At 39.7% G+C, this 20,060-nt stretch overlaps 1 protein-coding gene across 1 annotated transcript; it reads left to right on the forward strand.

Annotated features, from left to right (window-relative positions):
* Positions 1-6: 6 nt before the first annotated feature.
* LOC149299419 (G protein-coupled receptor kinase 6-like) lies at positions 7-19,754 on the forward strand. Its single transcript, XM_089486068.1, has 16 exons — positions 7-58; positions 935-1,030; positions 1,585-1,697; positions 1,791-1,868; positions 3,184-3,284; positions 3,479-3,571; positions 3,668-3,731; positions 8,588-8,728; positions 9,727-9,917; positions 11,912-11,949; positions 12,378-12,467; positions 12,564-12,772; positions 15,167-15,304; positions 15,435-15,572; positions 18,503-18,637; positions 19,704-19,754. The coding sequence occupies exons 1-16, from the start codon at positions 7-9 to the stop codon at positions 19,752-19,754; spliced, it is 1,728 nt and encodes a 575-aa protein (XP_089342194.1).
* The last annotated feature ends 306 nt before the right edge of the window (positions 19,755-20,060 follow it).

Here is a 20,060-nt window from a genome sequence, read left to right on the forward strand (position 1 = left end):
CGCCTTATGGAGCTCGAGAATATAGTAGCCAACACCGTGCTGCTGAAAGCCAGGGAGGGTACGTATGTGACTGTCATAGGGTAATGATACATGCAGATACCACGAGTCTTGTTAAAGTTATGTGTGTGTGTGTGTGTGTGTGTGTGTATCATGTCAAATATACAGGTTTGCTATATGACGTGTGTGTGTATTTATTGCATGTGCCCATACTGTGTGGAACAGAACTAGCTGTGCTGTTTTCTTTTATCACAGAAAAAAACTAATAAGGTGTGAGTATTGACTATGGTTGTACAGTGTGTGTGTATGTATATATATATATATATATATATATATGTGTGTGTGTGCGCAAAGAGGAATGTATAATATATGTGTATATGTCTATTGTGTGTGTCCAAATCCTTGTATAATTTCCAAAAGCAGCTTGCTTGGTTTATATCGGTAGGTATATTATACTGAGTCTCGCTTATATGGAAAGCATGACTGAGATTAAGGAGATAAAATTTAAAAAGATAATTAGCAGATCAGAGAGCTCTTCTGCATCTTACTAGCTAAGTGCCTCTAACTTTTTCAGCAACATAAATTATCCTAACGTGACCTCGGTTTAGCCAACAATCTCTATGTTTAATTCTGGGGCAAACTTTTCTGTAGCACACTGTGTATACTAATAACTTATCAAGCTTATGTATATATATATTAGTGTGTGTACTATGAGACTTATTGGATGGCGAAACGAAAGTATACCGATCACCTCGCACAAAACGATGCCTCTTAGGCCTGCGGTCATTTCCATTCTATTTGCATGTGAATTTGTTTTCTGATGTATGTGATTCTGCATGAGACGAGCACAGTCTGAAATTTCCATACATAAACACAGGCACTGCTTGCCTTTTTGGTGAACCAGGTGGCCGTTATATTGCTTTTTCCCCCTCTGCAGGTGGCGGAGGAAACCGGAAAGGCAAAAGTAAAAAATGGCGACAGATGCTACAGTTTCCCCACATTAGCGAATGCGAGGAGTTGAGGAGGAGCCTCGGTGAGTCCCATGGGTTTTAAGCACCCATATTATATAATAATTTTCTTGACGTATGATAATTGATAAACGTCCTGCCTTACCAAGCTGTTGGCTAAGATTATTGCATAGCTTCCGTTTGCCTTGGTGTTCTGACCACATCCTTTAAGGTTTCATAGTGAATCTGCTTATATAGAAGTTTATAAACTGGCGTAGGTGGGTTAAGTAACCCTTTACTGTGTTTTGTTGCTGCCTAGCTGCGCGGTTTCTGTGCAGGATATATAATTTACCCTGATCCGTGTAACTGCATGACCTTATGTCCTCAAAACTGGCTGTGTGCGAAAATGCCCCATGGCTTTCTGTGAGTTCTCAGGGCACGCTGTTTGTTATTCTAAATGTCAAAGTTGCATCTGTTTGCCTGGGCCTGTTCTCTCTAGCCTTTTGTTCTTCCTACACCAATGTGAATTCGTTTTAGCAGGCACATATATCCTGATCTTTTATTGGTGCGTTCTCCATTCCTATACATTTTTATTAATTTCTCATTTTTGTTTAATGAGCCCTTTTTTGTTCCCCTGTAGAAAGAGATTATCACAGTTTGTGTGACAAGCAGCCAATCGGACGTCTCCTGTTTCGTCAGTTTTGCGAAACCCGGCCCGAGCTCCTACGCTGCGTCCGATTTCTTGATGTCGTGGTAAGAGAATATGAAGTAGGTAACCTTGCACCTGAGTCACAGCCACTATGTGAATGACCTTAACTTTCGCTCTATTCTTTTATATCTGCGAAGGCTGATTATGAAGTTTCGCCTGATGAGAAGCGCAAAGAATGCGGGAAGCAGCTGATTGAGAAGTATCTTAGTAGCGAGGTAAGAGAGAGTAAGATCATTGAAGTATTGTGTTGTTTGTCTCCCTTGACATTATCTTCAACCTGTCACTCAGCACTGCCCTTCTGTGGCTTTTAGAGAAAGTTTTGTTGAGCTGAAATAACTCTCTTCACCTTGTGTTAGAGAGAGCCAGATAAGTGTTTCTTGTGCAGGAATTAATGGATTTAACTATAAATTGTTTCTGAAACATTCTTTTATACAGCAAGGCTAATATACATAATGTTCTTGAAATATTGAATAACCCATCACAAATTCTTGAAACTTTGTAACTGATGTAATTTTCTCTATTGAATCATGTATTTTTTTAACTTTCTTTTATGTATCTTTTTTTTTTTTTTTTTTTTTTCCTTTCTATATATAAACATATTTTTTTCTATATCAGACGGTCATATAGTAACTTTAAAATAGTTGTGTATGATTTCACTTTTGATTTCAGTTCCTGAAAATAAAACTATGGACCATTTTATTCCATCATATTTACTTCACAATGTTCTGCTGTGATTTATTTAGAAAGTCACCTGCTGGCTGCCTCCAGCCATCTAAGTCAGGCAGATGTGCCGAAGATAGATATAGATATATAGAAATACTTTGTTTTGGGATGATTGCAGTACTCTCGGTAGCTTAGTTGTAAATAATTCACAATGGCGCACATTGCTTGCTAGTGTTCCCATCCTGACACTGCTTAGGCAAGCCAGAAAGTAAAGTACAATACAACCAAAAGACCAACGCATAAAACCGACATATTTAAAAAGCATAATGTCAGCATGCTGGAGGCAATGTTCACTAGTGTAGTAGTCCTTGTTTGCACAAGTAGTTCTTGTATTTGTTACACTACTTTGTCAAGGATAAAGCATTATTGTCGAATAATCTCTATTTCTGGACTTTGTATGTGTCTTGTTGAAAGCTGCACCCGGGCAACTAAGTATTATTAATGCAGAAAAGTTGTGTGTGTGTCATTATTACATGGAGACAGTGCATTGTGAGGAGGGGGCATGAGGAGTAGGGCAGAATGACATATTGGTGATTTTATCTGATTTTTATTCACCATCACACGGTGTTCTGTTCAAGGTTTTACTTCCCTTTCCTTCTCCTCACCATTAATTGGGGAACTGAGATGACTGAATTTTAAAGACAGGGAAGAAAATGTCTCTGTTTTGTTTTTGGTGACTTTTGCACTCAATTAGTGTGAACTATTCAGTAACTAAGGTTAGCAGTTTCTGCAAAGAAATGAGAGCTGGACCTTTGGCTTTGGGGTTTAATAAATGAACAAGTTCTTCTATTGGACCTTCTTTTCCAGAGTGAAGATTACATTCCAGAAGTTCCTGAGCAGCTGGTCAGTGGCTGTGTGGAGAGCCTAGAAAGTGAACCGTTCAAGGAACTTTTTAAAGACTGTTCAAAGTAAGTAGTGGGCTGTGTGCAATGATTCTATGTGCTGTCTAATGTGTCTGCATCACAATGTGCTTGTTCTTCATTCCACCTAATAACCAGGCTGCCGTGATAGAGATATTGGTTGCTAGGTGTTTGCCATATCTTATGTCTTATCTTGGTACATGTGTGCCTTTGTTTAAATCCATGTGTGGCCCTTTCTGCAGGCTTGTCCATGACTTCCTGAGCATGGCCCCATTTTCTGATTACTTGGACAGTGTCTATTACAATCGCTTTCTGCAGTGGAAATGGCTTGAGAGGTAAGCTGACAACACGATGGCCTGTGTGTGTATGAATTCCTGGGTTTTGTGAAACGCCAGATGATTGAATACATGATTTACCCCTCTTTGCCTTAGGAGCCCAGCTACAAAGAACACATTTCGACAGTACAGAGTTCTTGGCAAGGGAGGCTTTGGAGAAGTAAGAAATCTTCTTGTTTTGTTTTCCCTCTCCTTGTGAACATGTATTTTCCTCCAGTCTATCAGTTACTCTCAATTACCTTCTTCACTACTTATCACAGATATATTGTTTGCCTGCTTCCTAGCGAAACACACCGCCTATTCTTATCTAGATGAACTGTGAATGTCTTTTCCTGAAGTTAATTTGGTTCTTCATCTATATAAAAATGGATGGCCCTGCTTTAAGTCACAGTTTGACCACGGTGGTGTTTCTTCTGTCTAATTTGGTCATGAGCATAAATGCATATATTGTATGAGCAAATATGTTACTGTCTTCATATTGTATGTGGTTTAAGATTTTCAGAAACCCAGTCCTGTAAGGACTTAACTTTCTGAATAAGGTTTATTTGTATATGTATAGTATAGAATTCTGAGTCAAAACATGGTAATCAATGAACTCGAAAGGCTAAAAATGTAATCTGACAAATACACAGATCTTTAAAACTCAAATGCAGAAAAAATACATGATAGCCAATATCAATAAAAACAGACTTAAGCTTATGTTCCTAAAACAAGAAAATGGAAAGGTAAAACGGAGATGGCGGCACTGTGGTCTACCACGATGTTCCAGTCCTGACCTAATTAGCGTTTCCCATTAGTTTCTAAACATGTTTATTTTATACATGGAGAAAGTTAATTGCATAGTCTAGAACTCAGAGCTCATAATACCAAAAATACATTTATAGAAGCACTTCTTGTACTGGACAAATCCCTTGCTGATTTTAAAAGCAGTTAGGCTGTGTCTTTTTTGTTTGTTTGTGGGGGGTTTTTTTTGTTTGTTTTTTACGCTTTCCTCTTGTTGTTTAGTCGGTGCCATTGTCCTTTCAGCAAACCTGTTACAAACATTCTGCCAATCATTGGAAAGTTGAGAAGCCAAGCAACTCTGCAGAGTTTCACATAGAGATAACTTAAGTTACCAAGAGTTGACACAGCTAAGCCTCTGCTTTCATTCTTGTATATATGTTTTTCAAATCATTTTAAGATGTTTGAGAATGTATAAAAATATAAATGAAGAACAGTAAAAGGTTTCCTTCTGTCTAAATATTGACCAAGTAAAGCTTTTTGCTTTTCGAAAAAAAGAAACCGGAATTAAATTAATGTTGATTTGGAAAACCAGCATGGCAAACATGTATGCTTTTGGTAATACCGTATTTGCTCGATTATAAGACAAGGTTTTTTCAGAGCAAATACTCTGAAAAATACCCCTTTGTCTTATAATCGAGGTCGTCTTCTAACCAGACCTCAAATAGAGGTCTGACTAAGATTCAGATCCCTTGCAGCGCAGATCCTCCTGTCTGGTAAGCTTAGCTGCTGCCGGCCCTTACACCGGGGCTTCTATCACTGAGCGCCAGCGATTTCTCTTCTCTGGCAGCCGGCGAACGTCTGCAAGATGGTTGCAGACAACTCCAGTGTCGCATGACTTTCCGGCGCTCAGTCGTAAAATCCCCGGCGGAACCAACGGTGGCCTCCGCCCGCTGCCCCCACTAGACACCAGGAAGTCGGGGGGGGGGGGGTTATAAGGGGGGACACGGCTTTTCTGGAGGCAGAGTGCTCCATGATATGCCTTATACCCCCTATATGACTCTCTGCCGCCAGAAATGCCTTATACTCCCTAAATGCCACTCTGGCATATAGGGAGTGAAAACCCATATCATGGGGCAGAGTGGCATATAGGGGGGTATAAGGCAAGACTGGGGGCAGATGTGCGTAACGGGGAGGGCAGGTTAGCAAATAAAAACAAAGAATATTTTCTCAATTATAGCTTTTTTTTTTTTTTTAAATATGAAAAAATGGGTTACATGAATTATTTACTAGTAAAACTTTTTTCCTATAGGGTGATCTTATTCAGGCTCCCCCCTTTAATATTCAGATTTTGGGGGAGTCGTCTTATAATCGAGCAAATGTGGTATATTTAAATAGTTTGATTTGTTTTTCCTTATTTTTGTTTGTATTTTCCAAAATGTGGATCTGTAGCTTTCCCCAAATCCTTAATTTTACAGTTTCTTACACAAAACAGACCTAAGTAACTATTTGCGTATTAAGATATGTACTGAAAACCCACATTATGTAAATATTATGGAGAACATAACCTTTGACGGTTTGGAAAAACGACTAATTTTCTTGTGATAAGCTTTTATGTTGCTGCACTTTAAATCAAGTTCAGTGATATAAGGAAAGTGGCGTTTGCTAATATGACAGCCTGAGACCCTGATGAACCTTGTCTTAAATTAGATCACTCTTGTGCTTCCACTATATAACCCATAACTTAGCTGATCATGCATGACTGCTTCTGCCAATGTTGTAACAATTGGAGAACGTTGAAAGGCTATTTCCTTTTTACTAAATCGAGAACACAGCATACGTGATTTGGCTATGGTTCCACTTTTTTTGGTACGGGTAAGAGACGATTTCGCTTTTCTGACGTTATGGTTCCAGTTAAGGTCAGGTTTTGAGTACTGTAGTAAGGTACCTGCCAGGACACTTTTAGTGCTGCATGGACAAATGAAACACAGAAAACCCTGCTCATATTTAGGGGTCTTACTATACAGTAGCCTTCCCTGACTACCAATGAACTGGCCAGCTAAGCTGGTTCCCAGCATAAAATATAACAAAATAGACTTCTAACAGACTCTCAAAAGTTGTCTCTCTTACCAGCCCACCTTGGAGCCCACACCGGAACTCAGGTACATCTCCTGCTCCTTCCAAGATGTACACAAAATACAGTGGGCTGTTCTCAGTCAAAGAGGCTGCTTCCTCCACCCTGCATTTATCTCGCAGTTCAGAGTTAAACCTGTTTGCAATCTCCTGCTTACATAGAAGCCATCTTTCACCCTGTCACAGTACTTATTGACATAAGTATTGAGACACACCATGATTTGATTAGCTACAGATGTCAAGAAGCCAATTGGTTTGCAGATGCATATATAATATGTGACTGAATAGAGTAGTGGTTAAGTGATGTTGGAGACTGGGGTTTGAATCCCAGCTGGAGGCTGCCTTGCCTTCCAGTAAGGGTTCTTGGGCAAGACTCCTTAATACATAATGGCTAGCTTAATAATATGAGAACATAACCCAGATGAAAAGAGACCCACAGGGGACCTAGAAGAACAGCAGCAGAAGTTGGAACTTCATTACTGCCCCTGCCATTAAAGTGCACAGCAGCTAAGATGAGACGTAAAATCGTGGATAAACCACCTACAGTCAACCCTTAAGTGATTACTAAGGCTCAGTGGAGAAGGACCTTTGCTTAGGATGCTAGAAGATGCTAATAGATGCCTCACAACCATCCCTACTACCACCATAACCTCAGCCCAATGAGGTGATTTATGCTACAGCTGTAAACCTGTAACTGTTTGGCTACACACTTGGAAAGGACAAGAGAACATATCCTCCATTGAAAATGAGATTAGAAGCCAAGATCAAGGCAACCCGGAGATACGTTAGGCAGCTGGTAGGACTACAGAATGGTGCAAAGATTAACAAGACTTGCCTGCTAGAAAAATACAAGGGCCTGATTGTTCTCCAAAGAATCATCCAAGGTGTACTTGCAATTGCAGTGCAATACAGTAACATCAGACCCATCAGTAGCAGAAACTGAGCAGAACTGGAAGGACATATGAGAGAGAGAAAAAAACACCAATCCAAAGTGGCTGTGGGACTTCAGAGCAGACCAGTGATCTCTCAGAACAGGAACCAGTCACCATCACAGTAGCAGAACTCGTACAGCGAGTCAATAGCATTAAAAAGGTGGACAGCACCTGGCCCAAACATGGTCCATACTTACTGGCTGAAGAAACTGACAGTAGTACATCAGTGCCTTGCAGCACAGATGAACCATCTGATAGCAGCGAGCTCCCACCTAGAGGATTCTGAGGCAGTCCAACACAGTGGCAGGGATGTAAGATCCAGCAGCATACACTGAACGGCACAACCAAGTAGCTGGCGTTTAGTAGAGGAACATCTCCACGGAGTATGGGCTAAACCCTCCAAAGTCCAAATGGGAGACTCCGCAGAAGGTTGTGTAGAATAGCAGGGCTAAGATCTTGTGGGACCTCCAGATCCAGGGAAACAAGCAGGTACTGGCCAATCAACCCGAGATTGTGGTAGTAGACAAGGACCAGAGGACGGACAGATGTAGTGGTGCCAAGTGACGGCAACATCAGAAAGGAGTATGGGAAGCTTGAGAAGTCCCAGGGGCCTGAAAGCAGAACTAGAAAAGATGTGGAGAGTAATGGTTAAAGTGGTCCCAGTACTCATAGGAGTACTCGGAGCTGTGACTCCGATAGCTTCCAAGGACAACATCGGAACACTCTGATAAAGAACCTACCGCATACCACCCGTAGGGATGAGAAGAATATATTAGTGAGTTCTGGATGTGCAAATATAGAATGCTGCGATTGCAATTCCTCTACCTAGTGCTGAAGCTTGTGGATTCACAGATGTGCAGCCCAGCCAGTTGTCTAGTTGCCCCGGTCACCCACACTACTGTTACAATGCAAAATGCTGTGTGTGCATTTTTATATTCTTTAATGTGATGCCGAAGTTCCCCTGCTTGTTGCTTTTATTTCTTTGCTGTCCGTGCTTGATGGGGTAATTTATACTAGAGGTGATTTTATTTTTTTTATTTTTTTTTAAATAACATTTCACCAATACATTTGCTAGCCTTTTTTATGGGTTTGGTTTTTAATTTTTTTTTTTTTTTTTTTTTTTGTTTCCCCTCTTGCCACAAAAGCACACCTCCTCGTTTCATGTTGTGTACAGCAATGAGGAGATGCAATACACCTGTGTGCTGCAGCATTGTGTGTGTTTGACTTTCAGGTGTGTGCCTGTCAAGTACGAGCGACAGGGAAAATGTATGCCTGCAAGAAACTGGAGAAAAAACGAATAAAGAAAAGGAAAGGGGAGTCGATGGCTCTGAATGAAAAACAAATTCTTGAGAGAGTCAACAGCAGGTTTGTAGTAAGTACAGATCCATCCAGAGGTCAGTTTAGAAAAGTGGGCATAACATATCAATGTCATTCTCCTCTTTTAATTTAAGTAGACATATTTCATGTGTACCCAGGAATATATTGTACGTTAAGTTTAAAGTTCATGCCTATGCCTTTATTTCCTGCTTTAAAATATAGTTACAGGAGTCAAGCAACAGACAAATGCGGGGCTCATGAAAGATTCTCAGAAAAGTTAACCAGCAGCAAGCCATGAATCCTAGTATATCATTTATTTATTGCTGACTGTCCATGTTAACTTGGAATTACGTTACACATTTAGAGAAGGTTCTTAATTCTGTCTTTCTCTTTGACATTGAGCGTGTACAAGTGAGAATACCATTAGAACCCCGTTTCTGGTGAATGCCCCCAGCTCTGTTCTGCATAGTACCAAGTTATGGTGAGCTTTATGAAAAGTGTTTCCATGAATGCTGTCCAGGAATTAAATTAAATTAAACAGTCAGGCCTGCTTTTCCTAACGTGCCCTAATTTGCACATAACATCGCTCCACATGTGCTCAATTTTAGATGATCACATGTGGTACAAGTTTATAGTTATATTGTAATACAAGTGTTTATTGCATCCTTAATCTGTACACAATATATCTGGTAAAAATTTTGCTTTTTTTGTTATTTCCTAAACCCATTGTAGTATATAATTAAACTCATACCCTGGCTAAGGCACTCACGTGTTTTGTTTTGTTTTTAATAGGCTTCCAATCTGGTGGCATGTCCTATGTGTAGATTGGTATAAAAGCTGGTCAGAGTGGTACAAATATGATTTTTTCCTGACTGATATTCACTAAAATTGTAGCAGCAAAGGACAGGGACATTGCATAATGTTTACATTTAATTTAAATTTTATTTCTGCTTAAAAAGAATAATTTAAATTTCCTAATAGTTGCTTAAAACAATATGCAGAGCTGAAGTTGTTTTTTCTTTTGTGCTAATATTCTAATGTATTAACATTCAGGTTAGTCTGGCATATGCGTATGAGACCAAAGATGCCCTGTGCCTGGTGCTCACGTTGATGAATGGAGGGGATTTGAAGTTTCACATTTATCACATGGGTGATTCTGGATTTAATGAAGATCGAGCAATATTTTATGCTGCTGAAATCTGCTGTGGCCTTCAAGATCTACATCGGGAAAGAATAGTGTACAGGTATGGCTTAACCATAAGGTTCAAGAAGGTGATATGACCATACCTGGGAACTTCTGGGCTCCGGCTACCCGCGTCAAACCCAGAGAGTTCCCAGGTATGGATATGACCCAGAGAGAAGAATGGAAACTGTAACGGGTTCACCAAGAGAGCTGTAGTAACTCCCAGAGATCACCCACATGTATCCTCCTCTTGTCCCCGGAATCACTTCCAGCACCAGCCAGCATGCGCACCTTGGAACCCTGCTATGTGTACCCAATAATTAGACACAACTACCTTGAACTGAGTACTGCAGGAATGAACAGTTTATTGATGTAAAACATAGACTCATATAGCCACAGAACTCCATTAACATAAATTAAGATACATGTATTCAACCCAACCTTTAATCCCCAGTCAGCAATCCTATTGATGGGATTAATTAAACAATGGAGTTCCTGCCTGTTTGGCAGCCAGGCCGGAGCCATCTCTGAGTACCTTGGGCCCCTGTATGACAGGTCATTCTGTCACAGAAACACCATGGTGTGTCGCATTATTTTCTAATAAGTCTACAGCTGTCTTATCCACCATAGTCTATGAATGAGGTTACACTGCAAAATAAGCGTGCATGACCATAGCTACCAACAGTCCTGTTTTTGGGGTGTCTTGTCCTGGCATAAAAGTTACATTAGACTGCACAGACAGACATACATAGTTAAAATGCATTGCTAAGACGCACAGCCTGTGCACTTGTAAAAGAGCTGCAATCTACCCAATATCTGTGTTGGGTAGCCTAGAGCTCAATGCCGCAGGGTCATGCAAAGTGCGTGGCCCCGTCCCTTTAGGCAATGACACCTTTGTCCCGGGATCCAGGAAGTAATGCATAACCATACCTTCTAGGTGAAGTGCTGCTGGGGTAATTTTTCCTCTTTTCAGGCATGAAAGTGGTGTTCAGTGAACCCCACTCCCAAGTAACTTAAGGCTAGCTGGGGATAGCCACATCCCTTGCACAGCCAGCCCTGCCTCCACACTAAGCCACCCCCTGAGACAAGGGAGCGCACCCGGTGGCCTACCTCTGTGTTTCAGGCAGGTACATGGCTGTTACAGAAACCATGGCCAGCTGGCTGAATGATTTTAATCCATGGGCAACATTTTCCAGGGCTCACTGTGGTGGCAAACCTTACAGGGTGTCGGGAATAAAAACCACACAATGGAAGCTACCGTGAAAACCTATAGTGTAAAATGTGCTGTAATTTTGTGTGCATAAAGGATGTAACTGTGTGTGTCTCTATACATTTGTGCAGGTTTATGAACTCTTTAATCTTGCACTACAAAGAGATCCAGTGTCAGTGCTGGTAAAATAGGGATGGTAATTCATGCACTTTCGCTTGTAGTTGCCTTAGATATGGGTGCAGACATTACGAGTTAGCTTATTGTTAATGATTAGTGAGAATGGTAAGAAACCACTTTGAGCCATTCCTCCTTCATATAAAAGGGGGTATAGGTGAAAAATCAAGGATTATATATTTTGCTAAAGCAATCTAAAAGGATAAATAATGTATTACTGTGTGTACATTAAAGTCCTAAATGCCAGGAAATACTCCAGGGGCGATATACAATTGGCACATTTCAAGTATTCACAGGCATTGCTGCATTAGTTGAAATTTAAATCTTGCCTATTTACTAAATAGATAGAGAATGGGTACACAAATGCCCTTACGCTCACAATTTAGCGGATGAGCCAAACACTGGTGTAATCTTTCTCAATTGGAAATAAATTAGAAAAACAAAGTAATACTTCTTGTACTAGTTTGTTTTGGATGTTTTTTTTTTCTTGCTCAGTCTAAATATTAAATCACTTCCACTTAGGGGTGTATATATCTATCATTCATACATTCACACACACATTTATTTATTTTTTTTCACTTTGTATTATCCACGTTTGTATTTATTATTTTTACTACTTGTTGTTTGGTTCACTTTCTTTTCAGTCTAAATATTGACCACTTTTTTTGCAGAGACCTGAAACCAGAAAATATTTTGCTGGATGATGATGGTAAATTTTCAGATTATTAAAGGGAACAGAGATTTTAATGTATGCAGACCACCTCTGAATATACCAACCGTGGTGGTTTTGTCAATAACTATACTTTATGGCATCACATTTTTATGTGAGAAAGTAGCTTAGGGTTGCTTTTCAGTGCTTTGGACTTTTTGTGTATTAATTTATCTGTCTGCTTACCGGTATTTTGTCTATTTCATCCCTCTTGTTAAGACTCTTTGTGTGTATGCCTTCTCTCTGCTTTGAATTTCTAGCTATTTTATAAATTCAGAATGGCAGCTTTCAGAAAGTTGTGAAACTTCCTCTTTAACTGTTCTGCAATCAGTGAATAATGTTGTGTGTTTCAGTGGGTAACAGTTATGGTTTTTGTGGGGTTTTTTTTTGTTTTGTTTTTTAATATAAAACGTTGTACTCTGTTGAAGGACACATTAGGATTTCAGACCTTGGACTTGCGGTGCACATCCCGGAAGATCAGACCATCAAGGGCAGAGTGGGCACTGTAGGCTATATGGGTAAGTGAGACAGAAGTGACAACATGGAGGGCTGATAAAAGCAGGGAGGTTTTTCACCAAACTGTTTCTTTTATTTATTTTTTTATTTTGTTTCAGCGCCTGAAGTAGTGAAGAACGAGAGATACACATTCAGCCCTGACTGGTGGGCCCTCGGCTGCTTATTGTACGAGATGATTGAGGGACAGTCCCCTTTCCAGCAGAGGAAAAGGAAGATTAAGCGTGAAGAAGTGGAGCGCATGGTGAAGGAGGGACAGGAGGAGTATTCTGATAAGTTCTCTCCAGATGCAAAATCACTTTGTACCATGGTGAGCAGAAAAACCTAGCATAATACAACATCCGTCGGGTTCACCAGAATGAAAGCGTATGTACAGTGGTAGGCAACATCCGAATCCTCAGAACGTGTACTAATGATTGTAATCTTTATAATTGTTCGAGGGACAGTTTGTGGAAAGTATTTTTTTTTGTTTTTTGTTTTTTTTTTCACCTGTATTACCTCTTACTACTCTTTGGTATGTGCAAGGTAAGACTATAAAGAAATGGTATGTACCAGTCATATCTTTAGGAAGTAAATTCCCAGGTAGGATCTTTAATGGGTTTTTTTTAAAATAGGATTTATTTTTTCACAATAATTGGAACTATCCATGGATGTAGCGTTTCTTTCATATATAAACTGGGTAGAGAGAAGAATTTTTTATTTTTATTTTTTTTTGTCAATGCTCACTGTCGCTTAAAGAATGTTTAAAAGTTTATTGAAATACTACAGTTGCCTAGAAAGTAATTTCATTTCTCCAAGGCCATCCTCTCTGCATTACTTCACAGCGGTCTGACGCCTACAGCCGCTCCCACCTGCCATTTCATGCTTGTGCACATGAAAAATGTAAGCTCTGCAGATCCTAATACACAGTGAGTTATGATGTGTGCGGGAGCGAGGTCCCTTTAAACTAGAAGACCACTTCCACCCCTTCTGCAATGTCAGAGATGTGCAGACGATCGGAATTAAGAGGCACAGCAGCTTTAGGACCTTTTGTGTGCTCAGCCAAATATGTCTCTAACTCCTGTTGTTTGTCTTGCAAATTGTTGTTCTTAATTTGTCTTGTGCGGGCAACTGCAAGCTGCCTAAAACCTGTCACAGGTAGGGATTTTTGTATAAATAGACCTGGCATACACAGATGCTGCGTGCAGCCGTTTGACTTTTATGGCCGGCCATAAGTGAGGTTGTTTGAGAGTCGTTAAGCAAATAACGTTACTAAAGCCAATGATTTGCAGATCACATGATGATACTGCTAGTGCGTCAGTTACACTCACACATTTGTTCTCTCCCTTACCTAATGTATCAATTTGCTTCTAACATTATTATAGTGGTATATATAAATATACTTATTTATTGCTACAAACTCCATGTTTTCCTATGGGAATGTGAGAATCATTTATGTCAATCTATTTTTGTTTTGTTTTTTGTCTTCCGGCATCAAGCTAATGGTTTTTTTTTCTCTATCGTGTTAACCCCTCATTGGTATCACATTATCAAGTAACTAGAGGGTTTCTTATCTCATTTTATTCTGACTATATTTCATTTTACTGATGAGCTTCTGATAATTGCCCCCTCTATAGTCTGCCCTTTTTGAGTCACTTTTTTTTCTGAATGCCTTTATTGCATAAGCCTTTACTGTGCTGTGGGTCTATTTCAGGTAGAACTATGTGAAAATATCTACTATGCCTTTCTTTTTTCCATATTGCCCCTAAATCTTCTATCCTCTGGCTTTAAATTAAACTGTCTTGTTCTGACACTCCTAATAAAATGAGTCCTCCTTGGCCTTCAGACCACAAAACATATCACTAGATAATTGCTCCATCTAAAGCGAACTAAAAGAAATAAAACACATTGTTTTATTTTTCTTCTCCATGCTCTGTCACTTAAAACTGCATTAAAAGGTTTATTGCGATACTACAGTTGCTTAGAAATAGAATCCTGCCATTCTTTAAAGGCACTCCAAGTTTTACATCAGAGCGGTCTGACTTTCTACAGCTGCTCCCAGTACTCTTTAAACTAGAGGACCTTCAAGTAAATGCCCATTCTGGGATGTTTGAAATTGGCAGGCAGCTAGAGCAGAGCAGTTCAGAGGGATCAAATTAAGGAAAAAATGGGTTGTTTCACCTAAACAAATAAGAAAAGACAGGTAAGCAGGGTCAGTCTTTCTGCTTTGCCCTCAGAATGTTTTAACGTCTCAAATATGAACACAGAAAAGTTTAGGAAGCTTTTTCTTGTGTTTTTTCCCTTTTGCCGAGTCTCATGATTACAGGCTACAATTCTATCAATCTCCGAGAAAATGTAACCGGCTTAAAGATTTGTTTCTCTGGCTATATTATTCAGTGGAGTAGGTGGAACAGCACTTTTAAATGTTGCAAGAAATTTTGTCCATTTGCTTTCTACTTCCTATAATAAATTCTGTTTTCCCCCAATGCTTGTGTTGCTGTTTGTAACAGATATACATGTCTTAAATTCTGCACAAGGTCATACTTGGAGGCATGACCTTGCTAAAATACAAAGCTGTCGTGGGCATTATTTCCTTTTGTGTTGGTTTTAAAATGATTGTACATGTGAAATCACATGGTGCCTACTAATTAATCATTCCAAACACTTAGATGAGTCTCTGCATAGAGTGGTTTAACCTTTTTTTTTGTTTTTCTCCCACCCACAGCTCTTGCATAAAGACCCCAAGCAGCGACTGGGGTGCCGTGGAAGCGGTGCTCAGGAGGTAAAAGAACACCCTCTGTTTAAAAATATCAATTTCAAAAGACTAGAAGCTGGAATGTTGGAGCCCCCATTCAAACCAGATGTAAGTACTCGACTATTTGGGGAAGGAGTTGTGGTTGTGTTGGGCAAAGTGATGTTCATAGTTTAAGTCCCACTACTGTCTTTTACCTTTTATTCTATGAGGAAATGGCAAAATATCAATTTCTCTTCAGCCTCAGGCCATTTATTGTAAAGATGTCCTTGATATAGAGCAGTTCTCAACGGTAAAAGGGGTTGAGCTTGAGGAGACGGACACGAACTTCTACAGCAAGTTTGCTACCGGATGTGTGTGCATTCCATGGCAGAACGAGGTATTGTTAAACGGGTTCACTTATACCAAATGCTACATTTTACAGAACAATAACTAAACCTGTGTAGATATACCGTGTTTGCTCGATTATAAGACTACCCTCAAAATTTGAATATTAATTTAGGAAAAAAGAGAGCCTGAATATAAGATGACCCAAAGGGAAAACGTTTTACTAGTAAATATTCGTGTAAACTTTTTTTTTCTTATTTATTAAACGCTATGATTGAGAAAAATATTTTATTTGCCACTCTGCCCCCAGAAATGCCGTATACCCGCCTATATGGCGATGATATGTCTTTTAAGCGCCATGATATGTCTTTTAACCCCCTATATGCCAGTCTGTGGTGCCGGTGCTCCGTCATAGAAGTCCCGGCGGCAGCGGGTTCTGTCTGCGTCCATCGCGCAGACGTTTGCTGGCTGCCAGAAAGGAGAATTCCCTGCAGCAGTGCGGGGGAAGGTCAGCGCGTAGACAACGCTCGGTGATAGAAGCCCCACTGGAAGTGCCGGCAGCAGCAGAGGTTACCAGACAGGAGGATCCAGGTCCTCTTCAGCGCTGCGGGGGATCTGGATCTTTTTGCTCTGAAAAAAACATTGTCAAATACAGTATTTACTGATTAAAATAGACATGTTGTGTAGCAATACCATTAAGTTAGCCATCTTTTTTTTTTTTTTTTTTTTTTTATTTTTTTTTTGTGTCGTCACTGTTGCATCCCATTTAGTATTTGCTTCCATTTGTTTTAAGTTTCTGATTTGTCGTTGACCATTACAGCCTTTGTAAAGGTTGTGGGAAGAGAGGTAATTTCAGTAAAGGAAATTGATCATAACTGTTAAATTTGCACTTATTTTTTACAGATCTCACCTTCCTTTCTACTTTTAAACAAAATATCTCCCAAACAAGTGCACTGGTCAGCAACAGTGGCGACTCTAGAAACAATATATAGGGGGGGCACACAAGATACCACAGTCAAACTGGGGGGGCATTAATAATTTCCACCATTAAATCATACCACTGAAAAAACATATATATATATATATATATATATATATATATATATATATATATATATATATATATATATATATATATATATATATACATACACACATATACACACACACACCGGTATGTATATATGTATGTGTATATATATATATATATATATATATATATATATATATATATAGCCAAAAGTAATGTGCTATGGAATGATACTTTTGTTATTGGACAATACAATACTTGATCATTCAACATGGGAAGCCTGAAGCCACAATTTAGTACGACTAATCCTTGAAATCCTTTAAACAACACAATACCTTAACTTTTGCACTAAATGATTTCAGGGCCTAATATTAGATCCTGCAGGTATAGATCAAATAAACAGATTCAGACATACAAATCCTGTATTTGCAGGTATACAATAATAATATATGAAATGTAGCATTGCAGGTATAGATCAAATAAATACATGGAAACAGCATTGCAGGTATTAATCAACTGAACAAGACATACAAGCCCTGTATTTGCAGGTATACATAAATAATGTATGGAAACATAGCATAGCAGATATGGATCTACAGAATAACACAGAAACCCAGCTTTGCAGGTATAGATCATTTGGAATTCACATAAAAACACAGTATTAAAGGTATATTTTAAACCCCCTAAATTACAGGCATAGATCACAGGTTGCACACCCCAAAGTCAGCCCTGGCGTCCACACTGCCGACATAGAACCTGGCCAGCACCCAGATAACACACATAAGATTTGCCATTTTTGTCCCATATATAATTACTGATCACTCACACGCCTTTCATATCTCCATTCACTCGCAGAATCACACACCATTCTTTCCTCCTTACAATCCCAAAGAAATGATGGTAAAGGGAGAAAAAAATCACTTTTACAGCAAAAATAAGTTTTGCAGTAAAAATGCAAGGCGCTCCAGGGATAAGATGGTTACTCACGTACCGCACAGGCTAAATGGCTGATTTTAATAATATTTGCAGTTCATCAGGATTTCAAAAATTGCCTCCCTCTACCGTTGGCTAAATTTAACCCCATGATCAAAGGGATCATGGGATTAAAAATTAGTATTGGCCATTTTTAAAAAGGGAATGTGACTTTTTATAGCTATATGATCACTGTGGTAACATTGGCTACCACAGTGGATCATTTAGCTAGAATACTTAAACTTTTTTTTTTTATGTTAAACTACTTTATGTTTAAATAATTTTTTAAACTTTTTTTTAATTTTTTATTTTTTTAACTTAATATTTTTTTATTCTTTTTACAAGCTATATATCGTTGGAAAGGTGAAGTAATTACCTTTCCAATGGTATATGTTGAGGGTCTGTAGCTGCTTAGATGCCTGAGATACAGGCATCTAAGCAGCATGCCCCCATACCTCTTTAACTGACAATTGTCAGTTGTTAATAAAGTTGCGCGGTGACGTCATCGCGTCATTACGCGAGACGTCACCGGGCGGATCGGGTGGCCCAGGTGATGCCCTTCAGTTTGAGGGGCGGATCGCTGGGGTAGGTGGTGATGGAGGTCCACAGACCTCCATCAAGGTAGGGTAGTGCTAGTGACGGCATGGTGCCGTCGTTGGCACCTGACTGGGACTGCTAGCGACGGCACCATGCCGTCGTTAGCAGTCAAGGGGTTAAAGTCCCATTGCGGGACTGTCCTGGGTGACTCCAAATTCGGCGGAGGGGCAACAGGGGGGGCAAGGAATATCCTAGGGGGGGCAATTGCCCCCCCTTGCCCCCCTGTAGCGACGCCACTGGTCAGCAAGCAAAAAAAAACCAATGTATTAGTAGCTTTAAGTAAATGATTTTGGTTATTCTGCAAACTGTCAGCTACAGGACTGCAGAGTATGAAATGAGTGAGGGTTGGTACAAGCACTCACCTATGATGTTCTCTCCTTCAGATGATAGACACCGACTGCTTTTGGGAGCTGAGTGCAATACCGGCCGACGGGACCATTCCACCTGATTTAGACTGGAGGGGTCTTCCGTCCCCACAGCCAAAAAAAGGACTTCTGCAGCGTTTCCTCAGCAGGCAGGTAAAGACAGGATCTCCTGGGGTGGCTTGAGTTGTGACATTTTAGATAAATAGGTCTTTATCCTAGGAGTCCATCCAGCTACCGTTATTAATAGTGTGATTAAATCTCAGACATGGACTATGACTAGACCCAAAGCAAGTGAAGTTACATAGAATATCGGTGACAAATAAGTGTGCATACAATCGGGCTTAAATGGAGAGACGCACTCTAGTCCTATCATCATGTTAAACGGGAACTCACACTTTTTTATTTCTTATTGGCATATTTATTTTGTAAGTAAGGCCTTTGTAGGTGGTTACCTAAAGCCTTGCTTGGGTGTTCTTTGTTTGGCTTTCCCCATGCTAATAACCTGCAGTCATTTCATTTAACTCACTACTGAAAGCAGGGGGCATGCGTCTTTCAGATAACCACTTCTAGTCGATGGGAGCTGAGCTCCAGTTACATATTCTGTCTGAACACTGATGTTTTGATAGCATACACATGATTGGCTGCTGCTTCAATTATTGATCGTGTGCAAAATGCTAACGTTCTAATGCTTCTTAAGCATAAAAATGTGAGGTACAAAACCACTGTGTAGTTGCAGAAAGTAGCATCTGGATACTTGAACTAGACTCCAGGCAGGACCGTTAGATGTCTATACAACAGTTATTTGCACCCGTCGGTAATTCTATTCATGTAACTTGGTAAAACTTCTGTCGTGTTTTTGAAATGCAAAAATTAAATATATAAAAGTACCCTTTAGAGATCTTTATTGCTTTTTACAACAATAAAGGATAGCATTAGACCTGCTCAATTTTATGCCATTCTACTATTTTCAGTTTAATAACTGTAATACATATTTGGCCTTTTAAGACCTCACTTAAAAGCTGGAAGATGATGGAGATAAGGGTTGGCATCGGGGAACTGGTACTTCAAAATAAGTGAGCCACCTTTTCTGAGACTCTGACACTCTCCAATGTTCCTGCTCTGTAATTGCTCTAATTACTGTAAACTATGCAGTGCTGTAACATGTTCGTCTGTTCCCTCGCCTTCCTGGAATTCTCATACTCTGCTTGTGTCACTTTAGGACTGCTGTGGCAATTGCAGCGATGGTGAAGATGAACCGACTCGCCTGTAGCTCTCGTGTGACCTCAAAACGGATTAGAGTTCAACTGGTTTACATTTTTTGCACACTTATAGCCATTAACCTCTCCTTAAATGGGGTTACAGACCCCCACCCTGTATTGTGCCTCTAAACATCCACCCATGGAGTTTAGGGGTTAAAACAATATTGTAATGTATTAATGCAAATCTATAAATATAGGAATGTATATTTTCTGAGGATATTGCCCCCCACAGGCTTCTGTAACTCCTTCCCTCTCTGCATTGGCCCAATGGACTAAAACATTCTCTCAGGAAAGGTGTAACATATGAAAGTATCTTA

The sequence above is a fragment of the Sceloporus occidentalis genome, unplaced genomic scaffold, assembly GCF_023333645.1.
Source record: "Sceloporus occidentalis isolate IW3139 unplaced genomic scaffold, rSceOcc1.0.p SCAF_28, whole genome shotgun sequence".
NCBI classification, from domain to species: domain Eukaryota; kingdom Metazoa; phylum Chordata; class Lepidosauria; order Squamata; family Phrynosomatidae; genus Sceloporus; species Sceloporus occidentalis.